Source organism: Lotus japonicus, chromosome 2 (genome assembly GCF_012489685.1).
Source record: "Lotus japonicus ecotype B-129 chromosome 2, LjGifu_v1.2".
Lineage (NCBI taxonomy): Eukaryota > Viridiplantae > Streptophyta > Magnoliopsida > Fabales > Fabaceae > Lotus > Lotus japonicus.
The window spans coordinates 94425668-94445586 of NC_080042.1; the positions used below are offsets into that span (position 1 = coordinate 94425668).

Consider the following 19919-nt stretch of genomic DNA (forward strand, 5'->3'; position numbering starts at 1 on the left):
TTAGCTCCTGACCACTAATTACTAAATAAATTAGTTAAAAAAATTACTAAATAAATAAATAGTTTATAGATTTGCAATCCAATCAAGTTAAAAAGTATTATTTTCCGTAAAAAAACTAATCTATTTTTTTAATTAACTAAACTGATTGAAATCCGTCCATCACATTATCACCCCCACTTGGTAAAAGAAAACTAATCTGATTTTAATTTTGCTTATTTTTTAAAATTTTATTTAAAGAAATACTAAACAATCACTCAATATATATATCTTATCGTTTAATTTTTTTTTGCTCAATTTTTTATAACTCACTATATGACAATATTATTAGTCCTTATCCTTGATTTCAAATATCTAATCAGATCGAAGAATGTGTAATAGTTGAGTACTTCATTTCTTAAACAAATAGTTAGGGTTCAATTTTCCAACGCTATTGTGAACACAAAATCTCTTTCATTGTATATCCAAGAAAAGAAAGTGTTCAGTCTCTTAAGTCAAAACTGAGCATATAATCATGTTAATATTTCTTTGCATGTTAAGACTTAAGACTATATTTACATAGTTATTAATGTATGGATTGACAGAATTATTCAAAGTTGTGTTGTATCGTCTTCTTAACTAACCTTCTAACCTTTGGTAAATCTTCTTATTCCGTGAATCCTTCCTTTTACCAACTCTTTTATTTAGTAATAATTTGCAATTGATTTGACTTTCTAAAGAGTAATAAGTTGAACAACTCCTAGTTTGAGAACAACGACCTATCCCTTTTACTTATTCTGTTGATAAATTTATTTCAATTTAACGAAATGAGTCTATTGTGGTAAGTGTAACATGTACCAAGCCCGCAAGTAAACCAGAGTTTTATTAAAAATGGTGTGATCAACTATTCAAAATCAAGTTCAGCAAGCAATTAACAAGGTAGATTTCTATAGTGTTGTTGGCAAAAAGTTCCACTATCACGAAATCTTTAGGAAAAATGAGTGCCATTTGTTAACGAAAATGAGATGAAGTGTTAGAAAACATTAAAACCTAAGCTAATTAAGTGGCTTGTAATAATGGATAATGATGCATGCAGTAAGTATCCTACGGAATAATAGAGCTAAAGCAAAATGGTTACACCTCCCTCGCACAACATTGTTAATTTTGCTGAATATGTGTTACATTTTCACCTGCAGCTTCCATCGCTGAGCTAAGCTTTTGGACACGTAACCAATGGCATTGTGATGTATAATAATTTCTTAGCAGTTGCAACTTTCCTAACCAACCCCTGAACTCACAAGTGGAAAAGGTTTCATATGCATTGGAAGATGTTCACGTTGCGTGGATTGAACACCACATTTTTTTTCTTATATATAAACAACTCAACACTTCTTTTATTATTTAATATGAGATTTTTACTCACAATTTACATTCCAACACATAAAGAAAAAAAGAGTGATAAATTAGTTAATGCTCAATTACATGCTGAGAATGGACAAAAAAACATCCTTAAATTTACATTGTCACTCTCGCCAAAATTCTTTGAATAGAACAAATTAATATATATGGTCATGTGGATTACACTAGAGAAATAATAGTGAAAAATACAGTGTTCGTGTTCCTCTGTTCCGTAAGTTTTTATGTGAGTTTTTTTTTTCTTTTAAATATGAGTTACTTTTAGGAATTTTTTCTTCTTTCAAATTTACCTTTATTTAATAGGTAAGAGATAACGGAATTAGAAATTTTACTAACAAAGTCTAGCATAGCTAATATATAGCTAAATTCCTTAAACATTTTATCCAAAGTTTAATACTTTTACGGTACATATGAAGATTTTTTTTAGGAAAAACCTATTTATTTGTTATCTTTAAATCTTAAAGGGATTAATCTCATATATATGATTGTGAGGATGTGAAGAGTATTTTATAATTTATTGTGGAATATATATGCAATTTTGTTTTTCGTTTTCCACGAGAGGTTTGACCATATAGTAGTCTAATGTCATGATTGTTTCATTTAAAATATGGTACCGTACACATACGGAAACAATTTTCACACTACCTAATAAGATTGAATAGAGGCTACCACTTGGTATTCTTATATAGATTTCATTAAACAAACGGCACTTCTAGCTATACTCATTTCGCAATCTCTTACACTTTGTTTGGTGGAGGGTGATTTGAATAGAGAGAGATAAAGAAGAGAGAGTTAGAGGGGATGGAGACAAATATATGTGTTTGGTATAGGGGAGAGAGAGGGGAGAGAGAGGAATGGAGGTGGAAATATTGCACTTTTTAACATCATCTCATTTTGAGAAGAAATAGTACGGCCATGCTTTTAAGTGTGTGTTTTTACAAAATTGAATTATTATTTTAAATGGTTTCTTGTCCTTATTTGGATAAAAGCGTATTTTTACTACAATTCACCACTATCTTTCTCTTCTATTTTTCTCATACCAAACAACCTCAAAATCTACTCTATTTCTCACCTATTTCTCTCTACTCAACTTCTCTCTTCTCTACTATCTCTTCTCTATCTCTCTCTACCCTACCAAACATAGTGTTATTGACAATGTTTCAATGTGTATGGAAATTTCAGACAATGCATGACATATATTTAAAATGTGCTTTAGCCTTTAGGTCATACCTATAGGATAATAAAGTTGTTCACTCATCCTAATTAACTCTTTCTATTTTATGAATTTACTAGTAGTGATTTCTTATATGAGTCCGGCTCATTTAAAGCGAGAGACAAAAGTGTTATGTATGTCAATTGCGTTACTTTATTGATTTTTCAAATTAAATATTAATAGTTGTAGTTATTTACTTTACATTTTAAAGTAAATTCAAATCCTTCTTAGATGTGGTCATATGAGGTAAATTAAGAACCCTCAAACAGAACGATTGAGATGTCCCAAAATGATGTTTCATTCTCTGTCTCAGCCAATGAAATTATGTCATTTCAATTAAAAAATACTGGATATCACATTTAAAATATTACATGTGTATTTCTTAATTGACATGACGTAATCTCATTAGTAAAATACTAAGAAATAAGACATCATTTGGGAATATAAGATCTTGATCCAAAAAGATAACCTTATGTCCCCATTTAGGGCTCATTTCCCACTAATTAAATTGTGTCTTTAAGTATACCTCTGAATTATAATTTTGTGTGAGTGGTTTTTTAATAAGATGACACAATTTAATTAATAGAAAATGAGACACAAATGAGGAGAATGGATTTCAATGCCAGTAAAAATTGGTAATTTGAGGAGTGTCTTGCGATGTCCTTGTAGGTCGTTACTATCTCTATGACTTTGAGTGTAATAGACATAAACAGGACAAAATTGAAATTTGCCTTGACAACACATGATGTACAAAGTCAGACATGGCACTGATATTTTCAAACATCACTACCTTATATATAAAATCCCTGGTAAATGGTTGTTTGTCCTCCACTTCACACAACAGTTCAATTCAAGGTTTGGATTCTTGTGCTGGTTCTCTTTCTTTCTTTTTGGTCATGTAACCTACTAACTGAATCAAACTAACTATTGTACTATATATTTCTTCTAGATACATATATGCAGTAATGATGAGAACACCAAGCATTGATGAAAGTGGTATGAAGAAGGGGCCTTGGAGCCAAGAAGAGGATAAGGTATTAGTGGATTACATTCAGAAACATGGTCATGGGAGTTGGAGAGCCCTTCCTCAGCTTGCAGGGTTGAACAGGTGTGGAAAGAGTTGCAGGCTAAGGTGGACTAATTATCTGAGGCCTGATATCAAGAGGGGGAAATTCTCTGATGAAGAGGAGCAACTCATCATCAATCTACATGCATCTCTTGGCAATAAGTATTAATCCCCAAACTTTATTATTCACAATATGACTCATTATGGTTTTGGTATTCTACATTTTGGTTTTATTACACTCTTCTCAAACCAGAATCAGTTCTAGTGGGAGAAGCTCTACGAGTAGCTTTCAGTGTGTTTGGTTCTACGTTGGTGGGTCTTGGATAATAATATTGAAGTTTGAATATTATTTTGGAGAATTGATTTCAGTCTCAAAATCAATTCTGCTAGAAGCTAGAAATAGTAACTTCAGCAATGAGCATAATTAATAATAGACTGTACAACTGAGTTTCACAACTTCACATTTACAAAAATCACTTTTTTTATAAATGTATACAAACATTAATCATTTTCAACTCATTTTTACTACAATTAGTCTAGCCAAAGTCAATTATGACAACGTTGATCAAAACACAATTTACTAGTCATTTCAAGTTATTGGTCATGGATTGATAGTTTTCCAAATTGATTGGTATATTTTCAAAAGCAATGCTTACAATGAAAATTATTGTTCACTTTCGTCTAGGACTATTTTGTTAAATTAATCTTGTAGTGTTCATAGCATGTAATTTATTTGATTATTTCCATTGTTGTAGATGGGCAACTATAGCATCTCATCTTCCAGGGAGGACTGATAATGAGATTAAGAATTTATGGAACACCCATTTGAAGAAAAAGCTTCTGCAAATGGGGTTAGACCCAGTGACTCACTGTCCAAGATCAGATCACATGAACATTCTCAGCAATCTTCAACAGATATTGGCTGCTGCAAACATTGTCAGCAGTTTCACAAACCCTTGTGACATGATCCATGCTCTGATGCTCCACTCAGATGCCACAAATCTTGCCAAACTCCACTTGCTGCAGAACATGCTTCAAAACAACAATTTCCAAAACATTTACAATGGTTCTGTTGCTTTTCCTTCTTTGCATCAAATTCAGCCCAGTTTCCAAAACTTTGAAGCCCCTCAACACTTGAGTGGTGGCAGAGATGATATTAGTAATTACAGGGAATGTCTAAAGTTTGATGAACAACTTGGTTTGTCGAACATTGCTGACCCAACACCATCAAATTCCCTTCCAAAGCTGGTTTCAGCTTCACCTGAATGTTCCCCAGTTAATCAAGAAGAAAACATGGCAAACCATAAGGAATGGTCTAACTTCGACCCTTCTTCCACCGCCTTTGAGACTTGGGGAGAATTCATGAGTGAAGATACAAGCGAAACTTATTGGAAAGATTTCATGGAGTAAGTGGTCTTAGACATTATTTTTTATTTGCTCTTCACACATTATATCTCTAGCTTCTCTACTTTCTATTTGAAGCATGTGGCATACTCATTCATTATCTTTCTATTTTTTATTTATTTGTAGGCAACATTCTAACCAGCCTTGGTCGACAGTCCCATGAAAGATCACTGCATTTGAGGGTTATATTATGCCAGCAATAATGGGAAGCTACTTAGTTTTCCAAATAATCAATTCTAACGCCTAGAAGCTACCTACATAAGTTTCTGCCCATAACTGATTTTGACTTTTGCAACGAAGGATTTCTGAACATAAACATAAGAAGGCACCATATGGTATATTAAAATATGAACTTTACACCATGGAGATTGTAATTAATATCACAGGCCACATATCACCCTATGATGTTCACATTCTTGTATAAAATGCAGTAGCAGGCTTTCCTTCTTAAATGCAGTCTTTATATGTTTACAAAACTTATGTGTGAATGGTTGGAACTGAGACATGATTAAGAAGATGCTTGAAATCCACTTGTGTCTCGGCTTCTTTTTTCCACATAGAGACCTCAGTTGAAACTTAAAGAATGGGCAAAAGTAAGTGAATATACTTGTACTGAAGACATTAAAATATATGTTCTTCATCAAAAAGTTACTTGGACCAGAAAGATGAAACAAACTCAAGTCCAACTTGTATAACAATGCCCTTAGACTATTTGTTTATGCAATAATTTCCACCTAGCTTGACAATAAATAAGCAACAACGAAAATCAAATGGTATAATTTACTCAAAAAGTGAAGTTAGTGTGTTCTTCTTTCAATAACTTATTCATAGTCTATCTTTTGATACAAAGTCAAGTGTTTTTGTTACCGGTTAGGTAAGACTACTTCTTTTCATTTGGACCCTACAAAGAAGGCAAATAGATTGAATAGTTTCTGAAAATAAAACTAAAAAAATTTGCTATTACTATTATTATTATTATTTCTACCACTTGTTCTGTTTCGGTTTATGCTACTACCACGGCTGCTACTGCTACTACTATTATTATTAGGAGCACACTTATGGCGCACCCAAGCACTACTCCATAGAAGGTTTAGGTTCCTCTGTTTTCAATTCAATGCAATGCTTTATCTCAGATAATTTTTCTTGCAAAATAATCAAATTTTTAGAAGCACATGTTATATATGATGTCTAAAGCCTAAATATGAATCTCACATGTGTATACAAAACTGTATATTAATATATATGCATAACGAGAGCTGGCAGGAGTAGCTTCTATGTCGAGCAAACAGAAATTTGATATCTTAGTTTGAGTAAAACTTCATGCGCTAAGAAGCATGGAGGTCACTGAAGAAAGCTTAAACTTTCTGACTTTAGAAGCATTTTCTGGCTGAAAAACGATCTCAGTGCTTGATCTTACATTTACTTCATTCAATTCTGGTGGTGTTGATGATCCTTCAGTTCTATAATCACGCAAGGAGTATAAGACTTGAAGCCTGGAAGGAGCTGCAAACAAATCGTCCCCAAGTTAATTCAAAAAAAAAAGAAACCACAAAACATAACAATGCAACAACAAAAAAGCTTCATTTCTTGATGTTTTCCCCTTCATCACAGACAGGTTATCAGTACACTAGATTTATACCACTGGTAATTATACGATATATCAACTAGATGTAAACTCAAGCTATAGATGGATTAATTTAGAAACAGCAAGAAATATGTATCAAGATTTTAATAAATAGTAAGTGACAACAAGGGAATTGTAAGTAAGTAAAATATTTGAAGTAATAACCATGAGTAATATGTATTATGAATTTCTGTTGAATACAACTAGAATGCAAAAGCATCATTTCTTCCCAGAAGATTACCTAGTCCAAACATGCTTGTCTTTTGGATTGTCACACGACCGACTTTTGATCTTCTAATATAGCTTAAAGCCTCAATATCTTCTTGCTTTCCCTTAAACTCAAGGAACTCTCCCAATACATACTTGCTGCCTTTCAGTTCCAGCCTGCAAGCCAAACAATCTGTTTTGTTAGGGAATATTCATGACACAGTAATATTAAATGATGCTAACAAAGCTCCAAAAGTACACAAATCTGAAGGCATGCACATCTCATTTGTAATTAAAATATTAAAAAGTCTTTTATCAGAATTGCAGAATCTGATTCACTGAAAAATTTATAGTTTTCCTGCAGTATGTTTATATATGGTTAGTTTTCCCTGATTTTTTTTTTAAAAAGAAAATGGAAAAATAGAAGAACTGTAAACTAGAACTACTTTTGTGAAGGAGTACTGAATTCTCAGTCCTCCCAAAGTACTAAAGATTTGTTCTTGATTCAGATGCAGAACAGAAGCAAAGAGTGTTCCTTCCTTTCAACAGGGTGCTCTCCTGATAAGCCTCAGTGCTTAGTAGGAAGAAATAATTCACACGAAGAGTTATGAAATTTAAGAAGAGCCCATCATGTTTCTGATAAAAGCCACACGATAAAATTAATAACCATACACTTGGGGTTAGTTTTTAAGAGAGGAAGCCACACATTTTTCGTTACCTTTCATGTATTTTAAAGTTGTACCAAAAATCATTACAGCCAGTTTTGTCATTTACTTTTAATTCCATAATTAAGGTTTCCAGTTTGAGATTAGATATTTTTATTTTCTACTTATGGCATTTTATTTTATTTAAGAATATCATATTCAAACTTAGAATGGAAATAATTCATTAGGATGTCTGGAAATAATTCAGTGCAAACATTTGAGGCAGTTCTGATAGTTATATGACGAGTTTTTATTCAATAAGAAAGTATCTAATATTTGAGTAGGTGGAGCACTACGCCCTTGTTGAGTAGGTGTGTTATTCTGTCACACATAAAAACCCACCATTGTGCCTTCACCTGCTGCTTTGAGGTTGAATTGGTTTTGACAGAAATCAAGCAAAGTCAAACCAAACTTTTAGCAAGCTAACATCAAATAGCTAACAAATGGATTGACAGATTTACTTCCCTAAGCCAAAGTTTTGACAAGGCCCCATTAGCAGAATTGAGTTGCAGGAAATTTTACTAATAGAAAAAAAAAATACAAGAAACGTGTCAAGTATAAAAGTTAACTAACCTATCCCATATTGGAGCTGTGCTGAGTACAAAATCAAGATTCTGAGTAGATTCTTGCATATCCTTCTTCCCAGCACCAAAGGCACTCTTTACCCAACTAGAAAACATACTCTTATGCCCTGGCTTAAGTTGAACCCATTGTTCATGGGTGATAACTTCAGGTGGAAAATCACTTGCAGGAAGGGTACTGCAAATACAAATAAAGAGATGAACTTTAACATACATTAGAAAACAGTTGAAAAAGAAAAACAAATTATCAGTACCTTTTAACTAGAGTAAAACTAGATAAGCATATATGTTTCTTCCTGTCATAAATCCTTCTAGTCAAGTGATCATTAAACTAACACTTACAATCTTGTCAACACACTCCCAACTTATGCATAACTTTAACTAGATATTGCACAGTATTTCATTTCTTCATATAGAATGCATGAAACATATAATGAGAAGAATGGCTATTTTATAGGTCAACCAACGAAGCCGGATTTGGCAAATTTGAAATCATGAATCAAAAGAGAGAAGCATAGAAACTGACACAGGTGACCCTATTTACAGCCAGTAATAATATAACCAGAAGATTCAAAATCATACCATAATTTAGGATTTGGAAGTATAACTTTATAGGATATGTATCCTTTAGGTAAATCGACCCCTCTTTGTTTGAGATACGATTCAAGGATAGAAACTTGCTTCCTAGCTTCTTCCACCTGTATAAAAGTCGAGAAAACAACTAATTCAGAAAATTACTTATTCCCATGTTCTTCCACATTTAATGCATCCTCAATTACAAAACTTGAACAGAATGAAAATCCAAATCTATGTCCATACATACTACATGATAAAAATTCGAAATTAGTGTCTAAATTCTAATCAATGCCATCTTACAAAACAACATTTAGCCAAAAGAAAAAGAAAAAGAAAAACAGCTAGTATTCTGCATTTATAAGAACAAAGAAACTCAAGCAGGTTCCTTACAGGATCAGGGTGAGTCTCTTGTTTATGCTTGCCTGGCTTTTCAGAGACCCAACTACCATCACGATGAACTGCCAAAATTCCTGAGAAATTCTTCACAGAAATCACTGCTAGCTCTCTGCAACATTAAATTGAAACTCAAAAAAAATACAAAAAATTGAAACAAAATTTTGATTAATTATCAATTGAAGAGAGATTAAGAGGGTGAAAATTGATACTGTTTGGTGACGAGAACTATATCAATGGTCTGTCGAGAAGCAGAATCAGCATCAGGAATTCGAAGACCCACATGCACCTTTCCTCCGTAAAGCTTCTTAAGCCTGCAAAAATGATAAACTGTAAGGGAAATTGTGTGCCCTAAAGAGAGAAGAGGGGTGAGAAATTGAACCTATCAGCGACGGAGAATAGAGCTGAAGAATCAGATCCTTCAATGTCAAGAATGTCATCATCGTACATGAAGCGTCTGAACAATTTGTAGATCACCAAACCGCAGATTATCGCTGCCCACATCTCTTTGCTCTCTGCAAACATGAATGAAAATTTCACTTGTGTTGTTTTTCTCTGGTTCTGTTCTGCTTCCTCACTCTAGTCAAAATCAGGGTATTGAATTGTGGAGAATCTAGCTAACTTGGTTATGTTATTCTTAAGCCTTAACCATTAAGGTTCTTTGCAATGCAAATAGTAAAGTAGGGACTAGGAACTACCCCTCCATTTAACATAACCCTATTTTATTTCGTGACTCTCTTCATTAACACAATCTTATTCGAGTCAGGTCATTTTATTAGAGTCGGGCATGATCATTATGAACGGTAAAACTCTCCATACTTATATTTGATGTAGTTGTATTAAAATGAGGCTTTTGAACGTGATATCTATTTAAGTTAAAACAATCACACACCAATTGATTAGAAGCTTGGTGATTTATCCTCAAATCTCAAGTATATGATATGATGAGCTTTATTATTTACTATTTAGTATTGAGAAAATGTAAACATTTATTATTATAAAAGTATATAAATGAATAATAAACATTGAAGAATTTAATTTGATATTGAAATTGGTAATCAAAATGTATGTATTATTATAAGGGGTTGTCTAAATGACCCATGAGAAAGTTTGGGTTAAATAACTCATCATCCAATCACAATAGAGATAAGTGGCTTGGAAATAAATTAATAAATAAAATATAGAAATTTCAACTAACTTATCTTCAATGTGATTGGATGATGAATTATTTAACCCAACTTTTTCATTGGTCATTTAGACATCCTATTATTATAAAATTGAAAAAGACATGAAGTTGATTATTTGCGACGGAAAATGTATCCGCCACAAAATGATTCCGTCACAAACCATATCAGCACAGTAAATCCGTCACTATATTTTGCGACGGAAGATAAGCCCGTCACACAATCCTTATCAGAGTGTTTGCGACGGAAAATACACCCGTCACAAAGCCCTTGTGGTAAAGGTGAATTTAGCAACAGAATATTAGAGAGGGATTTAATCGGTCGCCATCCATTGTTGAACGAAAGTTGTTGAAGTTGCAAAGTGAGTAACTTGTGGGAGACTGTTTTCACATTAACATCCCACTTAAATTGAGCAAACTCCATTCGGTGAAATATTATTCTTTCTTAGAATTTTTATCAAAAAGCCATTAAGGTATAGAAATTATTTTGGTTGATTAACAGAGTTGTAGCAAGTAAAGATAAACACTAATTTTGCACTATGTATCTATTGAGAAACATTAAAACTGAACTTTCATTAGAATAGGGGTGGCATGAAATTACAAGCCATCTTAGCCACTTTCTTCAAATCTATAAAGGAGGGTCAAAGCAATAAAAGGGGAAAAAAAATAGTAATTCCATTCCAGCACATACAATTTACTACCAACATGGAAAATCTCAACCCAAAAGAAGTGATTAGAGAAGAATCCTAAACAACATTACAAGCCTCATCATTCTTTAAAAGCTATTTCAAGAAGAAAAAATATAAAGCAAATAGATGCAAACAGTGTCATGTTCAAAGTACAGCACTTTTCTATTTGTGGTTGCTACCACCCTTTTTCTTCAGCAGGCTTCCAAACTTAACAAGCAAAGCCTTCTTCTTCTTCTTCACTTGTTGCTTAGAGGGTGAGCTACCACCATTATCAATGTTCTCGGTTACAGAGCCTCCATTTATCTGCTCAACGCCCACACTATCTTCTTTCTTTGACTCAACTTCCTCCTCTTCATAGGATACAGGCTTTGGTACTCTCTCTGGTGAGAACTCCTTTTTCTCTATCGTGCAGCTTTCCCACATTTTAAATTCCCCTTCTACTGAATCACTTTTTTCTCTGCTCTCATCTTCCTTCAGTTTTCCATTCACATTCTCAGGTTTGGGAGATTCAGTTTTTTCAGACTTGTCATTCAAGAGAATACTTTCTTCCAGCGAGCTTCGTCCGAGTCCGTTCTCTTCATTGGCGGAAACCTCTACTTTAGATATGTCCTCACCTCCATGTCCATTTTCTTCCGAGAATTCAACTACTTTAGGAAGCAAATCATAGTCCTTTTCACTGTCTGTATGATCCCCATTTTCTTCTTCAGCATGGTTTCTGATTGTAGCTTCTTCAAGCAGCTTAGATAACTCCTCAACCTTCTTAATAGATGTGGATTCCCTGGATCGGAGGTCCTCATTTTCTTGAAAAATGTTTTGAAACTCATTTTCTTTATCCAATAACCTCTCCTTCAATTTCATGCTCTGAGCACTTTCTTCTTTAAGTGCTTCCTGCAGGTGGATCACTTCAGCCTCAACTTCCTTCAGGTTTTCCTTCAGTTGAGCTTCTTCCTCCTTCTTGGCACTAGCTTCTTCCTCCGTTTTCTTGAGTGAATAAATCAATCTATTTATTTCTTTACCCAAGGATGAGTTTTCTTCTTCTGTTAGCTTTAAGCAATTGACAAGATGAAGTTCTTTCTGCTCCCACTCTGCCTTAGAGTTCTCGATGTCATTCTTATGGTTTTCAACACTACAAGTCAGAACATCAATCTCATGTCGCGCATCATTAAGCATGGACTCATATTTCTCGTCAGTAGCTTTCAAACCCGACTTTAAATCTTCAATCTTGGCCTCATAGAATTCATGTTCAGCTTGGTTGGCTAATAGCTTTTCTTTGGCATCTCTAGCCTCGGCAGATACTTCATGTAATGCAGAAGCTAAGCTTTCCATTGCATTTTTAGTCTTTTCTTCTTCATCTCTACAAATCTCCAATTCATTAATAAGTTTGTTTTTCTCGTCTATCAGGGACTGCACGCTTGAAGCTGCAACCCTTTCATTCTTCAAAGCCTGAGCCTTTTCTTCATTAACTGTCTCAAGTTCGGATTTGAGAAACTCAATCTTCTTTGACATTTCAAGACTTTCATCCTTAGCCACAAGAAGACGATGCTCTGAATCCTCAAGATCTGCTCTCTGTCTACCAATTGTCATTTCCAACAATCCCACCTTCTCTTTAAGACTAGAAATTTCAGATTCTGCATCGTGCAACAAATCATTATTTCCTTCTAGCTCTTTCATTACAGATTCCAAAGATAATGATGCAGATCTCTCTAACTTATTTGCTTCTTCAACCCTCATTTCTAGCTCCTCAACTTTTCTGGTCCACTCCTCTAGCATACAGTGTGCGTAAGATTCAGCCAACTTCGCGGCTTCAAACTCCACATTAAGCTGTTCAATATAAGTCTCTTTCTCCATCAACTTTTCATCATAACCCTTTGCCTTTTCAAGTTCTAGCTTTAGAGCTTCTATCTCAGCCTGCAGCTCCAATACAATCTTGTTCTCACTAGCCTCTGTTTCCAGCTTCGAATCTAGTAAGGCCTTCAACCGTGCTATTTCAGCAGAAAGAATCTCTACTTTTTCCATGTGAACCTCAGCAATTTTAGTTGCATCTTCAGCATGACTCAAAGCCTGGTTCTTTGCATCACAAGTCATGACAAGTTCTTGCTTAACGCGCTGAAGCTCCTGAGCGGTGGAGAGAAGAGAAGCCACATCCAAAGCATGCTGGTTCCTCACACTTTCAAGCTCTTTCTGCCATTCTTCATCCTTCTTCTGAACAGCTTCAAGTCCAGCCTGTTCCAATTCAACAGCTCGGAACTTCTCGATCTCAGAGTCCTCCTCAGCCCGCTTTTGAGCCACCATTGCCTCCCTGAGTTTCTCATTTGCTTCCTCAGCCACTCTCTGTGCTTCTTTTAGCTCATCAATTGCTTTTGCCTTTTCTTTCTCAGCCTGAATCAGCTGTTCCTTTGCTTTATTTAGATCTTCTTGAGCAAGATTTAACTGGATTTGCAATTCTGAACCCTTCGCAGCTTTTAGGGGTTGCTTCTGAACAATCAAAGAACATAATAAACACATATCAGAATACAGATAACCAAAGAAAAGCATGACAATAGATATTTTTTATTGTTGTATCGTCAACTATCAAGCATAATGAAGGAAACATCTTCAGCAGTTCACTACCACATACTGGACTGGATATTTAAAAACAGATATCGAAAAAAGTCGAACTATTCGAGTATTTAGTAACAGGGCTAAACATGACTGAATCTTAAAGTTAATGAGGAAACAAAGTGTATATACTATAACTTACATCAGGTGTGGTGGAGGTGGGCCTTGGTGATTTCCGCTCAGCAATGGGCTTTGAATTTAAAGATCGTGGCGATTTCTCTGCAGGAAGACGCGAATTCTGCAAAGGTGATGGCAATTTCTCTGCAGAAAGACGCGTACTCTGCAAAGGAGATATCGATTTCTCTGCAGAAATGCGAGAATTCTGCAAAGGCGATGGCGACTCGGAATCCGGTTTGGACACTCCTTTGCCGAGTTTACTAACTCTTGGAGTTGCAGGTGATCCTTTGTTGGGAGTTGACGGCCGTGCTTTGTTAGGAGTAGCTGGTGGTGCTTTGTTGGGAGTTTCAGATAAACCGGATCTATAAGATTCACAATGCCAATTCCATATCAAACAAAAGCATTAAATGAAACAGAAAAAAGACAAGATACTATATAAACTAGCAAAAATTCCATATTAGTATGCAATCGGATAAATGGATCTAAGCCTAATGAAACCAACTCATCACACCAAATTCAGTAATATCTAGAAGCATTGGCATTTGACAAGCCAAACTCATCAAACAATAAACACTCACCAGGCAAAACCAAAAGAAAAGAAGAGACATAGTAATTATCACCGAGAATTGAGAATTAGGGCCAGAATCACATATAGTGATGCAACCACAACTGTAAAAGCATGAAATAAGAAGAATGGAAAAAGATGAACACATGAAAATGAAGTGAACCTAGAACCCCATCTTAAAATTCTACGCATACCGTGTAGAAAACAAGAAAAAGCACCGAACTTTAGGCAGAAAATGCTTTTTTAAACCAGCAGATCAAACCCCATTAATCAAGAAATCTCACAATATGAAAAAGGAAAGTGTGAAGCAGTGCAGAGAGGAAGTTGAAGAAATCCAAATCAGATCTTAAAGCAAAACAAAAAAAGCACCAAGCTTTGAGTAACTAACCTGGACTTCGAAGCCATGGTGGTGGAGAAAACACCAGAGAGTGAAAAGGGTTTACTCAGTTGCAGAATTGGAAATGCTCAAGTTCCAGCATTATCAAAAAAACATGAAACAGAACAAATTTTAGATCAGAATAAGATCAAAATGTTTTCTTTTTCTCAAAAATTGGAGAGAGGTTACAAAACATAAATTTGGTTGGTTTTCTTGTCTCCAACAAACAAACCCACTTTGTGTTTGTGTTTCTCTCACTAACTGCTGTTAGTGTTAACCATTTTCTTCAGTATCTCTCTCACTCACTCTCACTTTCTCTCTCCCATTGCTATCTAGCAGAGTGTGGTTAGTTCGTGTGAGTATGTCTTCAGGTGGAGTATAGTGAATGGACGAAAGTAACCCTGGATTTGCATAAATCATCAATCTGTGAAAGCTAAAGGCATGTGTAACTTTATCAGGGGCAAAAGACATGTCTCTCTCTTCCAACCTTACCCTTCTTTTCATGAAACCCTCCAACTCTCTTTAAATTTTTTATACCAACTGGTACCATGTGCATGGCCCAAGAATTTCAAAAGATAAAACCTTTGGTCCCATATATATATATACGGGAGAATTAATAGAGAAAACAATAATAAAACAACTCTCTTTAAGATTGTTTACTTTCTTCATTTTACATTTTGACATTAAATTGACAATTAATTCACGGAATTAACTAATGTGAATGATTTTTTTAGGATTAGTTATGGGAGGAAATAAAGTGATTCAACTCTAGACCACATTTTTAACACTATTGCGGTTGAACCTAGTGATTGCCAAGAAAAAAAAATATCAACAACCACCTTTTCTTACTCTTACCTCTCTTCTCTCCAACACACTAACCAAGTAACCACCATAGCCTACCTTCCATGACACCAATGCAACCAACAACCCACCGCAAACCACCACATCGCTTCGCCTCACGCAACTAGCTTTCGCACTAGCTCCCCTCTCTCCGCCGCCCCTCGAAACCTATGTTGCTTCATCTTCCTCACTCCATAACCACACCTCTATAATTGCAACCCTGAAACTTCATATCATTAGTCACCCATTTCAACACTTAGCGCAATAGCTTCCAGATATAGGCATTACGTACAACATGCGCAAAGCGGAGTACGAAGGTCTTGGTTGTTCGTAGTGGTTCGCTGGATAGAGGTTTGAGCTTCGATTTGAGTATTTGGGTCATGGAGGTTGAGATTGGCATTTTAGGGTGTTGAAACATAATTTAATTTTAAGGTGAAGTTTGTTTGGCGTTCGATGGGGGAGAGAGTACGATGGTTTTGTGGGTGCTTCTAACTCGTGCATGTGGTGTATCTTCATGAGTGAGTTTGAGTCCTTGCATGAGATTCTCATCGATAATCTTCCTATAATGGAGATGTTCTTTTGTATAGCTACCACAGATATATTCGTGAAAAAAATATTCAAAAAAAATAAGATAGATAGAGTTAGTATTAGACCATGAGCAATGGTTGTTGAAAAATTGTGTTGAGGATTGTTGAGATGTTGTAGTGGTTGTTGAAGAATGTTGAGGGTGATGTGGAGGAGAGAGGGAGGGGAGAAATGTTGAGGAAGCTCAACAAAGTTGAGAGACCTGCGGAACGCCACGTGTCGAGCTCTAGTTGGCCACCGACAGGCGCGTGCAGGCTACGCGCAGACAAGGCGCGTGACGCGACTGCGAGAGGGAGAGAGAAACTGACATATTTAATGGGCTGCCACATGTCCGCTTCTGATTGGGTCGCCGGATTTCTTTTTCCCTTATCTTTTGAACTCAATTATTTCATCAAAAAAAAAATTCTGGAAAAAAAATTTATACCAAAATTCATGATTTTTTTTTCTCTATAAATAGAGACTTGGTTCGTTTGATTTGGACACAGAAAAAAAAAACCAAGTTTTTCACTCTCTTATTATCTCTCTCACCATCTTACTATCTTTCTATTTAGCCTTTGTTTTGAAATGGATCACAACAATCACCATTTCAACACCCAGAATTCATCTAACTACCCATATAACAACCAAAATCCCAACAATTATCAAGATCCAAATCAATTTCCCAACCAACGTCATCAAAATCCCAACAATTATCAAGATCCTGGTCAATTTCCCAACCAACGTCATCAAAATCCCAACAATTATCAAGATCCAAATCAATTTCCCAACCAACGTCCTCAAAATCCCAACAATTTTCAAGATCCAAAACAATTTTTCATTCAACGTCCTCAAAATCCCCATAATTTTGGTTTGGCACCAAATTTCAATCTGACATCCTTTGTATCGTACTAATTACGTTATTTGTGTGTTGTGTGCTTAGTTTGTTGTCTTGCATTTTAAGTTATTGTGTGCTTAGTTTGTTGTCTTGCATTTTATTTTAAGAAAATAAAATAAATTATGGTGTGCTTAGTTTGTTGTCTTGCATTTTAAGTTAAGAAAATAAAATAAATTATAGTCTATATTTAAAAAAAAATTTAAATTATTAAGTGTTTATTGTTTTAATTTAATTTAAATCGATAATTGTAATTTTATGTAATCATAAAAACAAAAATATAAAATTAAATAAAAAATGTGAAATAAAAAAGTGGTGGGGTAGGGTGTTGAGAGTTAAGTAAAACTATTAGAGTGGGTAAAAGTTGAATGAGTGTTGAATTGGAGAGAGAAGATGATGTGGAGTATTGGGAAGAGAAAAAGTGGGGTTGAGAAGAGGTAAACAAAACAAGATTCAACCAACCATTGCTCATGGTCTTAATGAGCAAAAGAGGGTCAAACTAGGTGTATATAAAATTAAATATAGACTTTATTCATTGGTACTTCCATGTACTCATCTTCAATGCTTTGAACTTCCACCATGTTGGTCGGAGATAGGAAAAAATAAGAAATGAATACATGGGAAGGATGTAAAAGGCTTCAAAGGTGAAGAGGAAGTGAGTGTGACTCATGAAAGCTCCATCCATAGCGGTGGATGAGGAGAACTCTGACACCCAAAAATGTAATGACAAAAAGGTTTCATGGAGAAATATATTGTACAGGTGGCTGGCAGTGATGTTGGTCCATGGTTCAGCTGGTGGCGAGGAAGAAGATGAATGAGAAAGATAGATGACATGTACTAGCAGGTAAAAACAAGGTGGTGTAACTTTACTCCATCTATTACTAATGCATATTAATCAAACCCTCATTATTTTAGATCTAAGTGTTTAGAAATCAAGTGTTAATAAGTCTCATTTGGTTAGAATTGGGTTAGCCAAAAAAAATTGTGACATATAAGTATCGAAAATAGTAATAAATTAAACAAGGTATTATCACGATAAAAGGCCAAAATTTGAGCTTTAGAAAAAGCAATTGTTAAAGAAAAAGCCCAAAAAAAAAATCCTCTAACTCAAAAATAAGACTAAGGATAAATCCAAACACTTAAATCACTTAACTCTTTGATACAATGGATATTTTGGCCTTTTGGGGAAAGTCATGATCATGTATTTACGTAAAAAACGAAACCAAGAAAAAACATCCAAGAACTATTCACCGTAAAATAATGCTAATAAGTGATTAAGCATGATTTTTTTTTTGAACGTGATTAAGCATGATTGTTAATTCCTGTCAAAAACAGCATGATTGTTAATTTGTTATTCTCGTGTATATTTGCTTAATTAGTACGTCAAGTGCATGATTATTTTTTGGTTGTTAGAAGTTGGACAATTCTTTTTTATAACATCAACTATTTTTTTTCCATATATAGTATGGGATCAACTCATACAATTAAATAATGTCAAATTTATTGTAAAAAAACTTATGATAGTTGATAAAAGTTGACTAAGAATTTAGATCTAACAATGTAGACAAAAACCTGTTGATAGAGATGTAGAATGTCAACTTACGCAATGATTTAAGATTTTCTGTTTAAAATATAGTGATAGTTGAACTAATTAATGCAGACAATTAATTTAAATAATTAAAAAGCGTCCAACATCAGGTCATGAAATTTCTAGTTGCTAGTTTTATTATAAATTAACGATGGTAAGGGTAACCACCAGCTTGATCACGAAATGGCGTAATAAACAAACAAATATAGTGAGTGTCATTGGATCAACTTTTGTATGGTGGGAAACTGACTGCCAACCTACTTAGCCTTCCTTTATCTTGTGACTGTGGCAAAATGGATCGATGTAATTATGTTATATATATATATACTAATAGAGCAATGCTATATGGTACGAAGAAAGAGGTACGACAGATGCACGAGAGGCATTTTGTGGCGGTTTTGAACCGCCACAAAACTACAACTGTCAAAAAAAAGATAAAAGCTACGGTTTCTAGCGGTTTTAAACCGCCAGAAAGTGCTTCGTGTGTGGTGCACGACGCCCAAGGTCGTGCCCCACAGCATTTTCCATACTAATATTACATATAACAGGTGCAGCTTGTGCTATTTTTTTAATAAATTGTTATCTCAATTTTAACTCATATGTGGTGAAGGATAAAAATTCTCTCAAAAGTGTCTGCTCTTTATGGGGTTGTCTAAATGACCCATGATAAAGTTTGGGTTAAATAACCCATCATCCAATCACATTAGAGATAAATGAGTTGGAAATAAATTAATAAATAAAATATAGAAATTCCAACTCACTTATCTCCACTGTGATTGGATGATGGGTTATTTAACCCAAACTTATCATGGGTCATTTAGACATCCCACTCTTTATAATCAAATTTTAAACTACTTAAATCAACAATTATTGGGCAACTTGAGCCATCTTTTAATTTGAAAGGGATATATAGCTACTATGGTATATGAATATGTCTCTAATAAGTAATTCCTATAAACTATAGCTAGTAGTAGTTACAATATTGAGTATATCTTTGTATACTTTAAATCAATGCGTGTGGTTGGTTAAAGTGATACATGTTTGATTTCTCTTAAATAAAATTTTGAGTTGAGTCTTATGGATGGAAAAATCTTCGTTGGAAAGTTAGCTCCACCATAATGTGGGTGTTTTTAACTTGAAGATAATTTACTTTCTATAGAAGATACTTGTAAACACAAAGAAAAACTCTCTATACTTTTAAACAATCTTTAAGTATTTATTCGAAATGTGTATTAACTTGTAAGAATATATATATATATATATATATATATATATATATATTACTCAAAAATTACATTATTTAAAGGAGAATCAAACATATACCACCCGAAGAAATGCAATTAAACA

General features: G+C 34.4%; 3 protein-coding genes across 3 annotated transcripts; 1 reads left to right on the top strand and 2 right to left on the bottom strand.

Annotated features, from left to right (window-relative positions):
• Positions 1 to 3570: 3570 nt before the first annotated feature.
• On the top strand, positions 3571 to 6248 carry LOC130741346 (transcription factor MYB53-like). Its single transcript, XM_057594212.1, has 3 exons — positions 3571 to 3833; positions 4427 to 5077; positions 5202 to 6248. The coding sequence occupies exons 1-3, from the start codon at positions 3571 to 3573 to the stop codon at positions 5236 to 5238; spliced, it is 951 nt and encodes a 316-aa protein (XP_057450195.1). The 3' UTR covers positions 5239 to 6248.
• Positions 6227 to 9837, bottom strand: LOC130741345 (uncharacterized). Its single transcript, XM_057594211.1, has 7 exons — positions 9543 to 9837; positions 9373 to 9474; positions 9158 to 9272; positions 8774 to 8889; positions 8184 to 8369; positions 6941 to 7083; positions 6227 to 6578 (listed from the first exon to the last, which is right to left on the bottom strand). The coding sequence occupies exons 1-7, from the start codon at positions 9683 to 9685 to the stop codon at positions 6394 to 6396; spliced, it is 990 nt and encodes a 329-aa protein (XP_057450194.1). The 5' UTR covers positions 9686 to 9837; the 3' UTR covers positions 6227 to 6393.
• A 1052-nt stretch (positions 9838 to 10889) lies between these two features.
• Positions 10890 to 15058, bottom strand: LOC130741344 (WEB family protein At3g02930, chloroplastic-like). The gene is made up of 3 exons (XM_057594210.1): positions 14701 to 15058; positions 13773 to 14109; positions 10890 to 13507 (listed from the first exon to the last, which is right to left on the bottom strand). Exons 1-3 carry the CDS (start codon positions 14715 to 14717, stop codon positions 11195 to 11197), a joined length of 2667 nt encoding a protein of 888 aa, XP_057450193.1. The 5' UTR covers positions 14718 to 15058; the 3' UTR covers positions 10890 to 11194.
• Positions 15059 to 19919: the final 4861 nt, after the last annotated feature.